Source organism: Polypterus senegalus, chromosome 8 (assembly GCF_016835505.1).
Source record: "Polypterus senegalus isolate Bchr_013 chromosome 8, ASM1683550v1, whole genome shotgun sequence".
In the NCBI taxonomy this organism is placed as follows: Eukaryota; Metazoa; Chordata; class Cladistia; order Polypteriformes; family Polypteridae; genus Polypterus; species Polypterus senegalus.
In genome coordinates, this window is record NC_053161.1 from 168,556,614 (window position 1) to 168,576,717 (window position 20,104).

At 41.7% G+C, this 20,104-nt stretch overlaps 2 protein-coding genes across 6 annotated transcripts in view; one reads left to right on the plus strand and one right to left on the minus strand.

Moving 5' to 3' along the window:
- Positions 1–20,104, plus strand: part of LOC120534479 (zinc finger protein 585A-like) — a 349,597-nt gene that overhangs the window by 184,435 nt on the left and 145,058 nt on the right. The gene's annotated exons all lie outside the window — the stretch shown is intronic.
- The window catches only part of LOC120534483 (zinc finger protein 239-like), a 37,419-nt gene continuing 30,603 nt past the window's right edge, over positions 13,289–20,104 (minus strand). For all 5 annotated transcript variants that reach the window (XM_039762075.1, XM_039762078.1, XM_039762077.1 and 2 more), the window contains one exon: positions 13,289–14,153. In XM_039762075.1, coding sequence (XP_039618009.1) covers positions 13,618–14,153 — 536 coding nt within the window. In that variant the 3' untranslated portion in view covers positions 13,289–13,617. The remainder of the gene's footprint in view (positions 14,154–20,104) is intronic.

Sequence of the window (20,104 nt, forward strand, 5' to 3'; positions counted from 1 at the left end):
TTTGTATGTTTTGGTCAATGTAGAAATTACATAAGTAAGTTTGATATGTTTTTATTAGAATGTGCCAAGTAATTTCTATGTGTTAACATGTGGATAACTAAGTATTTTTAAGATCATCAACATCATCATGAAATTCATTCTGCGTTTCTAGATTTTCTGGTTATTTAATCCAAAGGTCTTAATTGTAAATTGTTGTTTTCATTTGCATTCAGGAACACAATAAAATTAGACTGATAGACACGCACCTTGTTTCATGTCATTCGTTGCACCAATAAAATCACATTAGAAATCAGTTTTCCAAAATCAGGCTTAGAAAAAATTGTCCACTTTCAGTTTAGATTCAGACAAACCCGAGTCTTTTGGCACAAATCCATCAGACAGGCTCAATCTTGGGTTAGGATTTAGACAGATTACATCATTAAATCAAGTTTCATAAGAAGTAGTGGTAGCGCCACTTTATCTGGATCCACCAAGGGTGGTCTGGGGATGTTTTTTTGCCTCTCAAGTTGTAAATTTTTTTTTAGCTTGCCATCCTTCTGAACGCTGCTGTCCCACTCACACGTGGGAATTTTGTCTTCCCTGACTGTTGACACAGAAAGATATACAGGACTTTCAGGACCCCACATATGAACCACCGTAGCTCTGTATGTAGTTGTAGTTCATTTTCTCATAAGGATTTTTGAAAATTCTTGCTGGCTTCTTTCAATGGACAGGATGGACAAGAAGTATTATGTCCTGCTTCTTACTTTCCGAATGCACACTATTTTATAGCATATTTAGCGCACGCAAGCATGACGAGGCTGATACAGATGTGTGTATATATATTCATCCATCCATCCATCCATCCTCTTCCGCTTATCCAAGGTCAGGTCGCGGGGGCAGCAGCTTAAGCAGAGAGGCCCAGACTTCCCTCTCCCCGGCCACTTCTTCCAGCTCTTCCGGGAGAATCCCAAGGCGTTCCCAGGCCAGCCAGGAGACATAGTCCCTCCAGCGTGTCCTGGGTCTTCCCCGGGGCCTCCTCCCGGTTGGACGTGCCCGGAACACCTCACCAGGGAGGCGTCCAGGAGGCATCCTGATCAGATGCCTGAGCCACCTCATCTGACTCCTCTCGATGCGGAGGAGCAGCGGCTCTACTCTGAGCCCCTCCCGGATGACTGAGCTCCTCACCCTATCTTTAAGGGAAAGCCCTGCGGAGGAAACTCATTTCAGCCACTTGTATTCATGATCTCGTTCTTTCGGTCACTACCCATAGCTCATGACTATAGGTGAGGGTAGGAATGTAGATTGACTGGTAAATTGAGAGCTTTGCCTTACGGCTCAGCTCCTTTTTCACCACGACAGACTGATGCAGAGTCCGCACCGATCCGCCTGTTGATCTCACACTCCATTTTTCCCTCACTCGTGAACAAGACCCCGAGATACTTGAACTCCTCCACTTGGGGCAGGATCTCTCCCCCAACCCTGAGAGGGCACTCCACCCTTTTCCGGCTGAGGACCATGGTCTCGGATTTGGAGGTGCTGATTCTCATCCCAGCCGCTTCACACTCAGCTGCGAACCGATCCAGAGAGCTGAAGATCACGGCCTGATGAAGCAAACAGGACAACATCATCTGCAAAAAGCAGTGACCCAATCCTGAGTCCACCAAACCGGACCCCTTCAACACCCTGGCTGCACCTAGAAATTCTGTCCATAAAAGTTATGAACAGAATCGGTGACAAAGGGCAGCCCTGGCAGAGTCCAACTCTCAATGGAAACGGGCTTGACTTACTGACGGCAATGCGGACCAAGCTCTGACACCGGTTGTACAAGGACCGAACAGTTCTTATCAGGGGTCCGGTACCCCATACTCCTGGAGCACCCCCCACAGGATTCCCCGAGGGACACGGTCGAACGCCTTTTCCAAGTCCACAAAACACATGTAGACTGGTTGGGCAAACTCCCATGCACCCTCCAGGACTCTGCTAAGGGTGAAGAGCTGGTCCACTGTTCCGACCAGGACGAAAACCACACTGTTCCTCCTGAATCCGAGGTTCGACTATCTGACGGACCCTCCTCTCCAGAACTCCCTAATAGACTTTTCCAGGGAGGCTGAGGAGTGTGATCCCTCTATAGTTGGAACACACCCTCCGGTCCCCCTTTTTAAAGAGGGGGACCACCACCCCGGTCTGCCAATCCAGAGGCACTGTCCCCGATGTCCATGCGATGTTGCAGAGACGTGTCAACCAAGACAGTCCTACAACATCCAGAGCCTTAAGGAACTCCGGGCGTATCTCATCCACCCTGGGGGCCCTGCCACCAAGGAGTTTTTTGACCACCTCGATGACTTCAGTCCCAGAGATGGGAGAGCCCACCTCAGAGTCCCCAGGCTCTGCTTCCTCATTGGAAGGCATGTTAGTGGGATTGAGGAGGTCTTCGAAGTACTCCCCCCACCGACCCACAACGTCCTGAGTCGAGGTCAGCAGCGCACCATCCCCACCATATACGGTGTTGACACTGCACTGCTTCCCCCTCCTGAGACGCGGACGGTGGACCAGAATCTCCTCGAAGCCATCCGAAAGTCGTTCTCCATGGCCTCTCCAAACTCCTCCCATGCCCGAGTTTTTGCCTCAGCAACAACCGAAGCCGCATTCCGCTTGGCCTGCCAGTACCTATCAGCTGCCTCCAGAGACCCACAGGACAAAAGTCCTATAGGACTCCTTCTTCAGCACTTCAGCATCTCTCACCGCCGGTGTCCACCAACGGGTTCGGAGATTGCTGCCACGACAGGCACCGACCACCTTATGGCCACAGCTCCGGTCAGCCGCCTCAACAATAGAGGCACGGAACATGGCCCATTCGGACTCAATGTCCCCCACCTCCCTCGGGACGTGGTTGAAGTTCTGCCCGAGAGTTCAGCTGGAGATCCACAAAGCGAGAAAAATGAATCACGTATCATAAAGTAGTTTTTATTCCTGAGCTTTCAATCCCTTCCAGGGGTCTTCATCAGAGGATAATGCAGACTTACAAGAATCAAAGGCAATAAATTACGTAGATGTTTCGGGGTGGTCTTTTAAGTCAGTGTGATCAGGAGGGGGGGTTATTGGGTGTAAAGTTGTATTTATTTTAAACATGTTCTTCTTAAGTTTGCATATGCTGGATTTATGTCCAAGTGTCTGTTGATGGCGTCATCATTTGATAGCCAAGATTCTGCCAGCTCTCTGTCACTTTTAGTATTGCCTTTAAATTTTACTTGTACATTGTCCCAGTTAAATGTATGTCCTGTTGATTTAGTGTGTGTATAGATCAATAATCGTGAGTCCTCCCTTCTGTTGGTGTTGCGGTGTTCCTGTATAAATGTTGTGATTCTTTTTTGATGTTTGTCCAATGTATACCGCTGGGCAAGAACTGCATGGAATGCTGTAAACTGCGCTTCGTGTTTCTGCTGTCGGTTTCTTGTTTTTAGCATTAAAGAGGACCGTGCGCAGATTGTTCGTGGGTTTGTGTGCTATTCTGATGCCTGACTTGGCCAGGATGCGTGCTGCACCTTCAGACACCTTGTGGTGATAAGGGAGTGAGTGCCAGGTGGAGTGGGGGTTCTGATTAAAGTCCATTGTTTGCTGAGTATTTTGGCGTCTTGTGTGTAAGCTTTTTTGAGTATCCATTTGAAGTGAAAAGAGATAGCGTCTTTAATTCACTTTTGTCTCATTCGTATTACAATGGGTGTGAACTCTTCTGAATAAAGTTTTAACACAGCTCCGTTTATGAGATACCGGGTGGTTGCTGGCGAAGTGTAATATCTTGTCTGCGTAGCATTCTTTACGGTAAACACTAGCGGTCAGATTGGCGTCATTCGACGTTGTGTCGCTATACACCATGATTCCGATTCATCCGGCCACAGAAACGCTATTAATGAAACTAGGAAGTGACTCCCACCATATAGACAAGAAGCAAACTGTCCACTAAAAACATAATGCACCTGATATCACTTTGCCAAAAAACTCACTTTCATTTTAACGACAAATACTGTACCCAAAAAGAAGGCATGCCAATGGGATCGCCGTTATCAGGACTTCTAGCGGAACTGGTAGGCCTAATGCAGCGATTTGAAAACGTGGCTCTATCTCAGTTCACACCCCAAATTTGGATACGCTATGTAGATCACACATTCGTCATACTAAAAAATGATCAGCTGAATGAATTCTACAACCACATCAACACAGTATTCCCTGCAATCCAATTCACCATAGAAAAAGAAATGAACCGACACATCAGCTTCCTGGACATCAACATTGAAAGGAATAATGACGCCACCTTGACCACAAGTGTTTACCATAAAGAATGCTACGCAGACAAGATATTACACTTCGCCAGCAACCACCCGGTATCTCATAAACGGAGCTGTGTTAAAACTCTATTCAGAAGAGTCCACACCCATTGTAATACGAAGGAGACAAAAATGAATGAAAGACGCTATCTCTTCTGTCTTTTCACTTCAAATGGATACTCAAAAACATTCATTAATCGAAGCTTACACAGAAGACGCCATAAAACTCAACAAACAACTGACTTGAATCAGAACCTCCACCTGGCACTCACTCCCTTATCACCACAATGTGTCTGAAGGTGCAGCGCGCATCCTGGCCAAGTCAGGCGTCAGAATAGCACACAAACCCACGAACAATCTGCGCACGGTCCTCTTTAATGCTAAAAACAAGAAATCGACAGCAGAAACACGAAACGCAGTGTACAACATTCCATGCAGTTCTTGCTCAGCGGTATACATAGGACAAACATCAAAAAGAATCACAACATTTATACAGGAACACCGCAACGCCGTCAGAAGGACTCACGATCACTGATCTATACGCACACTCAATCAACAGGACATACACTTAACTGGGACAATGTACAAGTAAAATTTAAAGGCAATACTAAAAGTGCCAGAGAGCTGGCCGAATCTTGGCTATCAAATGATAACGCCATCCACAGACACTTGGACATAAATCCAGCATATGCAAACTTAAGAAGAACATGTTCGTAATAAACTAAACTTAACACCCAATACCCCCATAATCACACTGACTTAGCCACCTCTTCGTCCCACGTAATTTTTGCTATATATTGCCTTTGATTCTTGTAAGTCTAAGCATTATCCTCGGATGAAGACCCCTGGAAGGGGCTGAAAGCTCAGGAATAAAAACTACTTTATGATACGTGATTCATTTTTCTCCATTTGTGGATCTCCAGCTGAAAATATGCAAAACGTATCACATTATATATATATTATATATATATATTAATATATATACAGTATTGACCAGGGTGCATTGTCTAATCAAAAGTTGCAAATTTACGTTGATACCTCAAGAGGGCGCTAATAAGTCACTATTCACTTCTGATTTTTTTTTTTACTTTCTCGTATACGAAGTACAGTATAGGGAAAGTATTTTAGTGAATTACGACATTTTACAGCTCCCCGAGTCCGAAAATACTATTTTTGGAATTATGTCGGGCGGTACGGTGGCGCAGTGGTTAGCGCTGCTGCCTCGCAGTTAGGAGACCCGTGTTCGTTTCCTGGGTCATCCCTGCGTGGAGTTTGAATGTTCTCCCCGTGTCTGCGTGGGTTTCCTCTGGGTGCTCCGGTTTCCTCCCACAGTCCAAAGACATGCAGGTTAGGTGCATTGGCGATTCTAAATTGTCCCTGTGCTTGGTGTGTGTGTGTGTGTGTGTGTGTGTGTGTGCCCTGTGGTGGGTCAGTGCCCTGTGTTGGCTGGGATTGGTTCCAGCAGACCCCCGTGATCCTGTAGTTAGGATATAGCGGGTTGGATAATGGCTATATATATATATATATATATATATATATATATATATATATATATATAATATATATGTGTGTGTGTGTGTGTGTGTGTGTAAACACGATAACTTGAGTACCTCATGATTTTTTTTCAATTATGAACAAGGAATATGCTGTAAAGGACTATATAAACTTGTATTTTAAATTTTGCCATTTTTAAATTGTAGTTTAGGTATAAAGATAATACAACAGAAGACACAAGCTGATAAACATTTAATTGTGCCTAAAGTTGTGCTTGAAAATTTGTGAGCCTTTGGAATCCTCTATATTTCTGCATAAATATGACCTAAAACATCATCAGATTTTCACTCAAGTCCTAAAAGTAGATAAAGAGAAACCAGTTAAACAAATGAGACAAAAATATTATACTTGGTCATTTATTTATTGAGGAAAATGATTGAATATTACATATTTGTGAGTGGCAAAAGTATGTGACCCTCACGGATTAGCAGTTAGTTTGAAGGTGAAATCAGAGTCCGGTGTTTTCAATCAATGGGATGACAATGAGGTGTGAGTGGGCACCCTGTGTTATTTAAAGAACAGGATCTATCAAAGTCTGCTCTTCACAACACACGTTTGTGGAAGTGTATCATGGCATGAACAATAATACCTGCAATTCATAATAAATAATAATAATAATAGTAATAATAATAATAATGCATTTTATTCAAATAGTGCCTTTCCCGTGCTCAAGGCGCTTTTTAAACAGCAGGGTATATGTAACATTGGATACAAAAGTTTTTTGTATAGAACAATAAACAGATACAGCAAATACAAGATATACAAAGCATAAAATAGAATAAAAGAAAAAACAAACCAGAGTAAAATTCTGAGTTCAATATTAAAAGAAATGCCTGAACCTAATAACATCATTTGTGATGTAAGAAACAAACACAAACACGCAAACACACTCAAAGTATCCTGAGAATCTGGACAGACAGGTGAACTTACAGAAGGGGCAGAATGTCAGGTTCAGGTAGACGTCTTCCTGAACAGAGGAGTCTGAAGTTGTTTTTTAAAAGAATGAATGGAGTCCGCTGATCTAATTAATTTCAGGAGTCTGGGTGCTGTACAGCTGAAGGCCCTGCTGTCACCCATAGAGTGCAAGTTAGTGTCGAGCTGAACAAGATGGCCAGAATCGGAGGAGCTTAGTGGGCAAACAGGAGCAGAGAGATGGAGAAGGTCACTGATGTAGTCTGGTGTGAGGCCTTTTAAAGTTTTGTAGGTTTTTAATAGAATTTTATATTTAATCCTGTAAGACACAAAGAGCAGTGAAGGTGAAGCAGGATGGGTGTGATGTGCTCACTGTTGCTGGTCTGCGTTAGGACTCTTACAGCAGAGCGTTGAATCACCTAGAGCTGTGATATCAGATTAGAAAGGACACCTGCCAGCAGGGAGTTACAATAATCAATGCGGGATGTGATAAAAGCATGGACAAGTTTCTCAAAATTAGAAAAGGAGAGGGAATGAGTGAACCCAGGATATGTTACAGAGGTGAAAGTAACAATTTCCTGATGTGGTTTATGTGGGTCGAATAAGAAAGGGAGGAATTGAAAATGACACCAAGATTCCTTGTGTTAGACCAAGAGTTCCCAAACTTTTTTTTGGCCACAGACCCCTTTAACAAAAACTTTTAAAACCGTCGACCCCCTAGTCATTTACTTTACTTACTCAAATTAATAAATTTGTACAGTACGCGATATTAAATATTTCACTAGATATCAAACTTTTCATTTTAATCACTGGCCACAGAACCCTTTAACATATGACATTGTCTTAAAACATTTAATATCGAAACCTGCACTAGTGAAAATTAAACAAAAGATATAGTTTTTTACAGTTTTGACAAAATAAATATCCATCCATCCATTGTACCGCTGAATCGAATACAGGGTCACGGGGTATGGAGCCAATCCCAGCCAACACAGATATCAAACTTTTCAACCCACCGCAGGACACACACAAACACACCCACACACCAAGCACACACTAGGGCCAATTTTTGCCAATCCACCTAACCTGCATGTCTTTGGATTGCGGGAGATAAAAGGACTATGGAATAGGACATTGTCTTGTGCAACATTTAATATCGAAACCTGCACTAACGAAAATTAAAGCAAAAAGGACCGGGAAGCGAACCAGGTCTGACTAATGAAATAAATATGTACATTCAAAATAAGTTGTGGACACTGGCCCAGACACAGACAGATGGACATCGTTGTTGCACCCAACATACTGTTTATTTACAACTATTTACAAATTACGTGCACCATAAACCCCAATGCCTCTTGCACCGTTCCCCCAATGTCCAGGCCTCACAGTCTCTGTGCCTCTCTCCTGGCCGCCTCTAGTCCTCCCTCCAGCTCCGTCCTCTTCCACCCGACTTCCGCTGATGACTGGAGGGAGGCAGCCCCTTAAATAGGAACCCGGATGGGCTCCAGCTGCTTCCGGGCATTCCTCCATAGCCACACCCTAGTGTGGCAGAAGTCTCCTGCGCACCCGAAGCCGTCCGGGTGTCCCCTGTCGTCTTCCCCCCAGCACTTCCTGGTGTGGTGGAAGTGCTGGGCTCCCGGGATATTCAGGCACTGGGCGCGCCTGGCGGTGGCCACGGGTCCCTACAGGGCTGGGCTTCCAAGCCCTTTACCCAAGGCCCCCAACATAACCAGGGCGGACGCCCCCTCTCGGTCTGGAGGAGGCACAAGCCCTCCTCCGGTCCTCCTGGGCATCCCGGCCAGGTACCACAAAGTACAACTAGTCCAAGCTGTACTGTCTGCATTTCTTTTTTGGTTCAGTCATATTATTATCTGAAGAAATAAAAACTTTTATTAACAAACAATTTCGACAGACCCTGTGATAAAAGAAAAACAATAAAGTATGTACTTACTTGAAACAGAAGATTTTTGTTCAAACTCGAATACGTAAACTGTCCTCTGATTTTCTTTTTCGTAGCACTGCTCCTCAATAAATAATTATATTCAAAGTTCAAATCACAAATAAGTACATGTCACATCATTTAATGTGTTTTATGAAAGCATGGCCGTACAAGACTGATAGATTCTGCTAATATCGAATATCCGTCGTCTCGTCCCACTGCGAGCAACTGCGGACATGCAACGGTTTTTCATGTCTGCACTTGCTTTGATACGTTCGATAAGACAATGCACAGACATGTTTGTGCCACATGTATTTTCATGCATTCTTCTTACGTGTGACTCTTTTAATGACACATTTTACCTTTTCGTTCGCAAAGTTTGGTATGTAATGTGTTTTCATCAAAAAAGTGTTTTTTTGAATTATTTTACTTTTTAATTAGGTACCTCTTGGAATCATAGATATTTTGAAGTAACAAACAAATAGCAGTAATAAGGGGGTCTATTTTTGCTGTTGTCGACCCCCAAATTTTTTTATTGAAACTATTGACCCCTAGAAAGTTCAAATCAACCCAGGGGGTCAATATCGACCACTTTGGGAACTCTTGCATTAGAGGGTCAGCTCAAGTTGAACAGTTGGGAGACAAAGTAAGAGAGGTGCGATTGTGTTGGTTTGGACATGTGCAGAGGAGAGATGCTGGGTATACTGGGAGAAGGATGTTAAGGATCGAACTGCCAGGCAAGAGGAAACGGGAAGGCCTAAGAGAAGGTTCATGGATGTGGTGAGAGAGGACATGCAAGTGATGGGGGTGACAGAACAAGATGGAGAGGACAGGAAGATATGGAAGAAGATGATCCACTGTGGCGACCCCTAATGGGAGCTGCCGAAAAAAGAAGAAGAAGATTTGGAGCAGTCAACTACACACAAATTACTATAAAGGCGCCTTTAGTGAATGAATTTACTTATGTAAATAGAAAACATTTCCATTCTTTTCATGTGAAAATTATCTGTGACCTGAAAATACATCTTATTAATGTTGTGGTGAGGTGGTCTGGCTCAACTCATGATTCATTCATTCTGAGAACAAACCTGAAAATGGGGTTTCCTGTGATGGCTCATGTCTCGGTAAGATAAAACATTTAATATTACACCTTTGCTCAAAACTGTGTTATCTGTATGATGTAACCATCTAACACGATTACTTAGGTAACAGCGAGTAATCACTGAAGACATGGCTTCTCACCACACTCGCCAACCCACTGACTGAACAAGAATGCCGTTATAATGGCCTCCACTCTCAGTCTCAGGCATTGGTAGAACATACTATAGGGCAACTAAAGGGCCATTGGAGTCCCCTGGATTAGACTGATGAGGTGCTGCTTTATAGAGCACAGAAAGAGCGCTGCATTGTGCAAGCATGTAATGTGCTGCATGTGGCTTGCCCGTACCTGAAGATATGCAGTATAATGAACCTGACCCATCAAATGATCAGCCAAATCACACAGCGTTACAACTTTGTTTAAATGTATTTAACAGAGCTGGTATTACATCATCAGTTGCAAGAGAGCCAATATAAATGGCAAGTCAGTAAAGGCGCATGGTTTTCTAACTAGTGTGACAAAAGGCGAGTCCTTTTAAGGGTAGCGAGCCTCCTCGGTGAGCCATGTAAAGAGAGGAGAATCCATTCATTGCAGAGCTGGAGGACAAGCCACAATAGTGCCACTTGATAGTCCACATTGACTCCTAGAAAAAAAAGTCAGCAGACTGACAACCATGCAGAGATAAACGTTCTTCATCCTCATTCTGTTTCAGAAAGGCTGAAGCCTCCTGCAAGTCCCTTCCAGCTTGTCTAAGACGCCACTGCCTAGACGGCCTTTACATTAAACTCTCACGTTGGCGAAGAGCGTCCTGCACTTGATTATCAAGCTGGATGCATAACTTATCGGCTCTATCGTACTCCTCCATCTGCTGCTCCAACTCCTCCAGTTCAGCAAGTTTCTTGTCATCACTTGTCCTGACGAGAAAAAAACAGACTGCTTAAAGTTGTATGTACACTGGATATTTTGCTGCAGTGGTCCGATTTAACTGATCAGGTACTTTTCTGCGAAGGTGCGCTAACAGCACTTCTCGGTTTTGCTACTCACACTTTCCTTCCACGATGGAGGACATGTTAGCTGTGGAAGCACAGAACCCCACATCCCAGTTTGAAGGGTGAGCTGAAATCCTTACCTCTCAGTGGCCTTGGCTGAAAGACTGTAGTGCTGCCGACGGGTTGTCTACAGGGAGTGCAGAATTATTAGGCAAGTTGTATTTTTGAGGATTAATTTTAATATGGAACAAACACAGTGCTATCAGTCAATCCAAAATGTTAATAAACCTGAAACCTGAATGTTTCACAATGGAAATGTGAGTGTGAACATCATCAGGGGAATACATATGTGCGCACAATTATTAGGCAACTATTAGTGTGCAGATTTATTATGCAACTAAAGGAAAAATGAAAATTTTCCCATCTCACTTGTTTATTTTCATCTGTTATAGTGAGAATAATAAACAAACACCTCAAAATTTACAAATAAACATCTCTGACATTTCAAAAAAAATCAATCAATCAATCAATGACCAATATAGCCACCCTTCTTTCCAATAACAGTCATAAGCCTTTCCATTCATGGAGTCTGTCAGTTTCTTGATCTGTTGACGATCAGCTTTTTGTGGAGCAGTGACTACACCCTCCCAGACACTCTTCAGAGAGGTGTATTGTTTTTCTCCCCCGTAAATCTAGCGTTTAAGAAGTGCCCACAAGTTCTCGATAGGGTTTAGGTCAGATGAGGAAGGGGGGCCATGTCATTATTCCTTCATCTTTAAGGCCTTTACTGGCTGGCCACGCAGTGGAGAACTTCGATGCAAGTGATGGAGCATTGGCCTGCATAAAAATCATGGTCTTTTTCCTGTATCACTGTTTGAAGAAAGTGTCTTGAAAAACTGGCAGTAGGTTTGGGAGTTGATTTTGAGTTCATCTTCAATGCAAAAGGTCCAACTAGCTCATCTTTAAAAATACCAGCTCATACCAGTACCCCACCTCCACGTTGGAGTGGAGCTCTGTGCCCATTACTGATCCACAGGTCCATCCATCTGGTCCATCAAGAGTCACTCTCATCTCATCGGTCCATAAAACCTTTGAAAAAATCTGTCTTCAGATATTTCTTGGCCCAGTTTTGACGTTTCAACTTATGTTTCTTGTTCAGTGGTGGTTGGGTTTCAGCCCTCCTTACCTTGGCCATGTCTTTGAGCACTGAACACCTTGTACTTCTGGGCACTCCAGGTAGGTTGCAGCTCTGGAATATGAAAGTACTGGAGGATAATGGGTTCCTGGTAGCTTCACGTTTGATTCTTCTCAAATCTTTGGCAGCTAATTTGCGTCTTTTGTTCTCAACACGTTTCTTGCGACCCTGTTGACTATTTGCAACAAAATGTTTGATGGTTCTGTGATCACACACCAATATCTTAGCAATTCCAAAAGTGCTGCATCCCTCTGAAAGACTTTTTACAATTTTTGACTTTTCAGAGTCAGTTAAATCTCTTTTTTGGCCCATTTTGCCTGAGGAAAACTAGCTGCCTAATAATTCTGCACACCTTGATATAGGGTGTTGATCTCCTTAGGCCACACCCTCCCTCATTACACAAATACACATCACCTGACGTGCTTAAATCCAATAAGCATTCAAGTTAATACAGCTTGGAGTTGGATAATAATTGTGCACACAGTGTATGGTGTGTGCTGGAATTTGTCTGAACACAGGGATGTCAGGTCAGGTGTTCTCGTCTGCATCGATGCTCAGTTCACTACAGACGAGGTTAAGCTCCTCCATACACTCCACCTTGTCCACTTTACTCTCTGGTTGGTCTGTTTAGCTTCCGACTCGAAGATCATGTAAAAGAGGAGTTTCAGGGACCTCTGGAAAATGTGCTAATGAGCAGAGTTCAAAAAACAGAAAGCCGAGTGCAGGAGTCACGGGCAGATGACAAACTGGTGAAGTGCAGTATTTTGTAATTTAATCAAAGCAAAAAACAATTTACAACAACAAACAAGTAAGCACGCTGTAGGTAAACCAAGACAGCAAAATGCAAAGTGTGTCGGGAACAGGAAACCTCTTCTGGTCGAGGGTGTGACTTTATTAATCTGTTTAACAATAATAATAATAACAGCATTTGAGACACAATTGCTTATATTTCTTTTGTTTTTTCAGAATTAGCACAGACAGGTGAAGTGACTTCATCGTGGTGACACACTGTCAGTGACCATCAGTCATAACACATCAAATAATTTTGATATTTAGTCTAAAACAAGCTGTCTTTGACAGGTTACCATTGCTAGTGCACCTCCAGAGGCCTACTGGATGCTGTAGAGGTAAGTCAGCTCTCCCCAAGCCTTTTGTAATTGTATTTTATTTGACACGTATGTTATTTGGAAATGCTCAAGCATCTAATAAGCAACGTGTTTTGTTATATTTTTGTTATTTTTTTTGTTCATGTATGCAGTTTTTGTATATTTTATTAAGAAAAAAAAAAGCATTTACTCTTTTATCTTGCTGCCACAGCGCTTTAATGTAATTCACCATGGTGTTCAACATGGTAATTTGTATATTCTGGATTTTACTTTTATTGATTTTGCATTACTGTATTAGGTTACATTTGTAATTATTAGTAATTGACTTGATTTATTATTTAATCCGCATTGACAAGACGCTGTGTGTATGATGCCCTGTTCTTTTTTTTTTCTTGAAATGGAATGGAAACAAACTTCTGTTTCTCCTCCATGTTGACTTCTTTCTGACACAACAGCAAGTAGGACAGATTCCAGTCGGTTACATGTGCTTACGGTCCAGGCACGAGTGAACCTCCCTCTTTACTCGGAACTGTTCAGCTGTACTTCTCTCCTGTTGTGAACTCTAGTGTGTCTCTGAAGATTCCCCAGTACTGTAAACTGTTTATCACATTCATTACAGCAAAATGGCTTCTCTCCCGTGTGAACTGTAGTGTGTCTCTGAAGATTGCGGATTTGTGAAAACTGTTTACCACATTCATTGCAGCAATACGGCTTCTCTCCCGTGTGAACTCTAGTGTGGTACTTCAGATTGCTCATGTCATAGAATTTTTGGCCACATTCCACACAGCGGTATGACTTTTCTCCAGTGTGAATTCTTGTGTGGATTTGAAAACTGCTTCTGTCAGAGAATTGTCTGCCACATTCATTACAGCAATATGGCTTCTCTCCCGTGTGAACTCTTGTGTGTCTCTGAATATTGCCAATTTGTGAAAACTGTTTACCACATTCATTACAGTAATACGGCTTCTCTCCGGTGTGAACTCTAGTGTGGACCTGAAGAGCACTCCTGTCAGAGAATTCCTTGCCACATTCCAAGCAGCAGTTATGTTTGTTTCCTGTATAAAGTAAAAAAAAAATAAAAATAAATAAATAAATATTTTCAATTCACTGCCTTATTATCAACATTAACTCACATTAAATACATGCTGGTTGAAATTAGGGACAACCTATGATAAGCACAAGTAATTATAAAACTTTAGTTATACATGAAAAGACACTTGATTTGTTAGGTTAGGGTTACTCACTAGGGATGCATGTATAAAACTTCCTTTTGCATGGAAACGTGTGTAAGCCATTTCTTATGCAAAAGGCAGGATTTTTAAAGCCAGAACTTGCCGTGGAAATTGGCTTAATGTTACAGCAGGTTTTCATAAGTCCCATGCAGACTTTTTTGGCAGGTGGCAAAACGATGAGCTAAACAGAAAATCTCATTTCATCTCACATTTCTCATTCTAAAGTTTGACAGGCTACACAAGGAGTGAGTTTTCAGGGATCACAATTATTTTTTTGCTGATGATGGTGAATGAATTATAAGACGATTTAGACTTCCCACAGTTGTCCTCTTTGAACTGTGTGCAGAAATGGAGCCTTCATTACAGAGACCATCACACAGAAATCACACAATCCCAGTTCTGTCACAGGTCATAACAGCTGTTCGTTATTTGGCAATATCTGGTTTTCAGTGTGAACTGGCTGAGTGGTGAGGAATCTTGCAGTCACCCGGAGCCTCATCATGTCACCTATATGAGATGGTATACTTAAGATGCTTCAGAGTTACATACAGTATTGTTTCCATCGGGGTGTGCCAGTCGTGATCAAAATGCAATCAGCAGCAACTTCTTCTGTCCTCAGCAGTGGTGGTGTTAGTTGGCCTAATAATCCCTTTGTGAGTACTGAGCTCATCCGTGTGTTCTTTCTTCTTATTGATATTTCGGACCGTTGAATTAGGTAATCCTAAAGTTTTACTGATGTCTCTAATGATTTTATTATTGCTTTTCAGGCTCAAAATGGCTTCTTTGACTTCCAGTAGCACAGCTCTTATCCTCATGTTGGCCAAATGACAACTACAGAGTCCAACGGTAGTCTGAAGGTAGTAGCAAGTGAAGTTTCTTATCCCTGCAGTACTAAAGCAGTGAAACACATTCTCGGAATCACAAACGCCCAACGTGCCAGTTACCCCAAGCATTAAGGTGCCCTGAAATGTGGAGGACATGTAGAAAAAGTGTTGTCATTTTTACAAGGTGTGACCAAAATATATACAAATACACTTAAATGAAAGTTTGTAATGTTCACTTTAATCACATCAGAATTGTTTGATTTGTAATTTTAAACTGTGGAGCAGAGGGGTAAACGAAATAATTTTTTTTCTTTGTCTCAAACATTTTGGAGGGTCCTAAATAAAACAGAATGACAGGCCAAAAACATGAAAAAAATCACCTTTAATAATCAGAATCAGTGTCCTGACATTTATGCACAATTAGAGTAAAACCAGTTGACACCAAAACAAACAACAAAATGGCTTCTTTAAATCACCAAATCAATAAACAGCAATTGATAATTGAATTGAGTTGAATTGAAAACCCAGGGTCAGCGGAGCTGTTGGTGTTTCTGCCCTAAAGGGGAGTGGCAGGGGACACCAGGACTGGTCAGCTTTGTGACACGCCAGTGACATTTGTACTCAACATTATAATGTTAACGGGTATGTACTGTCCGAATGTTAAATAAATGAAAATTTGCCAGATTTTACTGTCTATTTGATCAAGTGTGTGTGTTTATGTATGTAATTATTGTCTCTGTTATGGTATCATAGCTGGAAATGTCAAGCACTTCAAGCCTGCACTCAATGACGAGCTCAATAATTAAAGAAATACACCCGAACTAAACAGAAGTGCGGCACAAATCAATCAGCCTTCAATCAAAATTGTCCATCTTTTGGTTGTTGTTGTGAAATCAGGTTACCAGTTGGCTGATTGGTCTGCTGATTTTGTGACACAGAATATGTTAATCTGATGGCATGTGCAGTACTGACAGAGAGCATGAAGTGGAAACTGGAGAAGAAAACTGCTGTTTCTGAAGTATCCTAAAAGTATCTGAAAAGTGATGGGAATGATATCTGTAAAGTTTAAAATGAAAAAGGTTAGTTGTGTAGTTGTGTAATAATCTGATCAGACTCTTGTAGGTACAGCACTCAGCTGAGTTCACCAACTTCAACAATGCAGTGAAAACAGGAAAACCGTTAAGGAATGAAATTTGTTTCAGACATCAGTAACGTCGCTGTTTGACAAGAACCAGGAATATGAGAACAGGAAACAATCAAAGAGTAATCGTAAAAAATAATTGGAATTTATCATTTTAGATTCCCAACCATTTTCTATAGTGAAAAGTGTAGGGTTCCATCATTTAATTCATCCATCACTTGGATGCACGATATACTCTGTCAGGCAGATTGTCGTTTTCATACCAAGATGAACACTTTCATGTCATCCCACATACAGTGGTAGGCACAGGTTTGGGGACCTCTGATCAAAATATCTGTTACTGTGACCTAGTTAAGTCAATAGAAGACAAATCGATCTCCAAAAGCAATAAAGAGAAGATGAAACATTCTTTTCAGCATTTTTAAGCAAGATTTGTGTATTATTATTGTTTTTAGAGTGAAAAAAGGAAGGAGTACTCCACCAATGTATGGGCACCCCAAGTGATCAGAGGTCTCAGATAACTTTTTTCCCCCAAGATGTCAGACTTTAATTAGCACCTTAGGACTTTGTCTTGTTCACAGTCATCATTAGGAATGGCCAGGTGATGCAAACTGAAAAGCTGTAGAAATTCTCTGACTCTTCAAACCTTGTAACAACAATCAGTAACAATGGAATCCTCTAAGCAGTTGCCTAGCATTCTGAGAAATAAAATAGCTGATGCCCACAAAGCAAGAAAAGGATATCTAGTAGCTGTTTCCTCAGTTTGTAACGTTATTAAGAAATGGAAGTTAGCAGCAACAGTGGAAGTCAAGTTGAGGTCTGGAAGACCAAGACAACTTTCCAAGAGAACTGCTAATTGGATTGATACAAAGGCAAATCGAAACTCCTGTTTGCTAAACCTTCCTGGAGGTTTTTTTTATAGTCAAATTCTGGAGAGTTGATGCACCCTTCTACTGTGCAGCGACACCACCACAAACATGACCTACAAGAAAAAGCCATCAGAAGAAACATTTACTATGTCCTCACCACAAACTTCAGCATCATAAGTTTGTAAATGAACATCTAAACAAGCCTGATGCATTTTGGGACCAAATCATGTGAACTGATGAAGTCAAAAAGAACTTTTTTGCCAACATGTGCAAAGGTGTGTTTGAGGAAAAAAGGGCACAGAATTCCATGACAAGAACGCGTCTCTGACTGTTAAGCAAGGTGGTAGATCGGTCATGTTTCATTCAGGCTTGTGTTGCAGCAAGTAGCACTGGGAAATTCTCACTGGTAGAGAGAAGAATGGATTCAATTAAATACCAGAAAATTCAGGAAGCAAACATCACACCATCTAAAAAAAGCTAAAAGAGTATGGCTTCTACAACAGGATAACAATCAGAACTGCACTTCAAAATTCACAATGGACAACTTTAAAAGGCCCAAGCTTAAGGTTCTGGCATGGCTCTCACAGTCTGCTGACCTAAACATTTAACGGAAATCTGTGCACAGAAGTCAAAAGGGGAATGCATGCAAGAAGGCCCAACAATCTCACAGAACTAGCAGCGTTTAATAAGGACAAATGGGTGAAAACCTCCCAAATAAGAACTGAAATACTCTTAGCTGGCCACAAAAAAAGTGTTTACAGGCTATGATTCATGCCAAATGGGGTGTTACAAAGTACTGACCATGTAGGTGCCCACACTTTTCCTTCATGACCTTTAACCTTTTTGTTATTAAAATAATAATGAAATTTGTCATCTTCAACTTTATGCCATTTGGAAATCAGGTCATCTTTTACTTACTTAGTCACAGTATCAGAAATTTTTTCCAGAGTGCCCAAATTTTTGCATGCTACTGTACAAGCATTCCTGACAGGGAATTCAATCCCTCTAAGTTCTGTGAATGGATCAAGACGAGCGTGAGGGCCATTCATGGAATGTTCTTTGTCTGCCACCTCTTCTTAGACTCACCCAGTCATGAGCACAAATCTCCACACAACATCATGGGGAGGACCACTGAGGCAGACCAGTCATGCCAACCCTAGGAGAGGTAAAACTGCACCGTCTTGTTAATCACAAATACGCACAAGTTAAATCACAATCAAAAAACTGGTCACCAATGTCACAATTACAGTTTATAGTCCTGGTCAGCAGCACTAATCTCCAGACATCATACAGGGGTCACTGAGGCACACAGACCACCTGCCACAGCAGGCCTAGGAGGGGGAGCTGCACAGGCCGCACATCAAGTGTTTATGTCACAACACCAGATACTCTATGACTGTGCAGGTCAAAGTGGGCATCGATCATTTTAATAGGATTTCTATTGGCACACAAGACCTGCTAAGACAGAAGATTTAACAAGGCTACAGAAAAGTAGCTAACCTCCCCAGCACACAATCCCCCGACCACTTGAACCTTGAACTACAACAGCAACAACTCTACATAACATCAGAAATCCTCCTTAAAGCACTGCTATCACTTCGATAGAAGCCACTCAGAGTCGATCGGGCTTGTTAGGTTCGTCCAATAATATGCCCATAGAAAAAGAATAAATAAATATAGTGTTCAAAATGCCAGGCATATACAACAGTTTGAATACATTAGCTGAGCAGTTATTTTTTTTTATATTTTTCTGAATAAGTTACCGTAACGTTGTATTAGGAGCTCATTGAGTTTACTAAAAATGTGCCTGAGTCGTTTCAATCAATACCAATATACAGGGGGTTCTCAGGTTACGACACAGTTTCGTTCCTACAACAGTGATGTAACCCGAATTTTGGTGTAAGTCGAAACATACCTTAGCCTAAGTCACTTGCCTATCCTAACACATTTGCAAAATCATAATCTAGAACTTAAAAACACAACTAAGCCGCAGAAAAAGGAAAAGGACATAAATATACTGTACTGCACACTGTACTGTAGTAACAGAAAAAATGATTGTAAAAAAAAATCCTTACCTTTAATCATTCTCACGTCTCGATTTTTTTAAGTTTTTATGGGAGTGAGCATTGTAAACTCGAAACGTTGTATGTTGAGACGTTGTAACCCGAGGATCCCTTGTAATCGGACTTTAAAATTTATATATTCAGGAATGAGTTTATATACTCCGACGCTGACTTTATATATTCAGAAAATCATTGTAATTGCCTGTTTGGTACCCCATAATATATATCAAAATACCCGCGCTTCGCAGCGGCGAATTATTACCTTGAAATTTTTATTAAGAATAAAATTAAACCTTTTTAAACTTAGGGAAAATATACCAATAATTATTTGTTAAGGATCTCTTTGTATACCACATTGTTAGTTCGGCCCTCCGGTTGTAATATGACCAAGTTGTGCGCTGAGCTTACTCTTAAGCATGCAACTTACAGTTGGCCATTTAAAAAGTAATCTTGTCTGAAATCACACAGCTTGGATTGCTGCTTTCATAATCGGTTTGAGTTTCATGGTTTGTTTCAATTACAGCAGTATATGCAGGACTTGTGTTGAAGTGACATTCAGCATCTGTCAAGCGTTGTAGGCATACAACCGGTTTCATCGATAACTTCACATTCAGCTTTTGAGAGTTTAAACATTCATAAACATCAAAGTGTCCACTACTGAAATCGTCACCTGTGAATCTAAGATGTTTAAGAGGCATTGGTGGTTGTCGAAAGGTGTAAAATATTTGGCCATTTCGGTACACTTCAAAGCGACAAGCGAACAATTCAGCGGCAGCCATCAACTCACATGCAGATCCATAGGTGAAGGACTTAAGCATTTCACTCTTCTAGTGCTCCTGTGTAGTATAATTATCTCCTGTACCTTCAGCAGTCCACA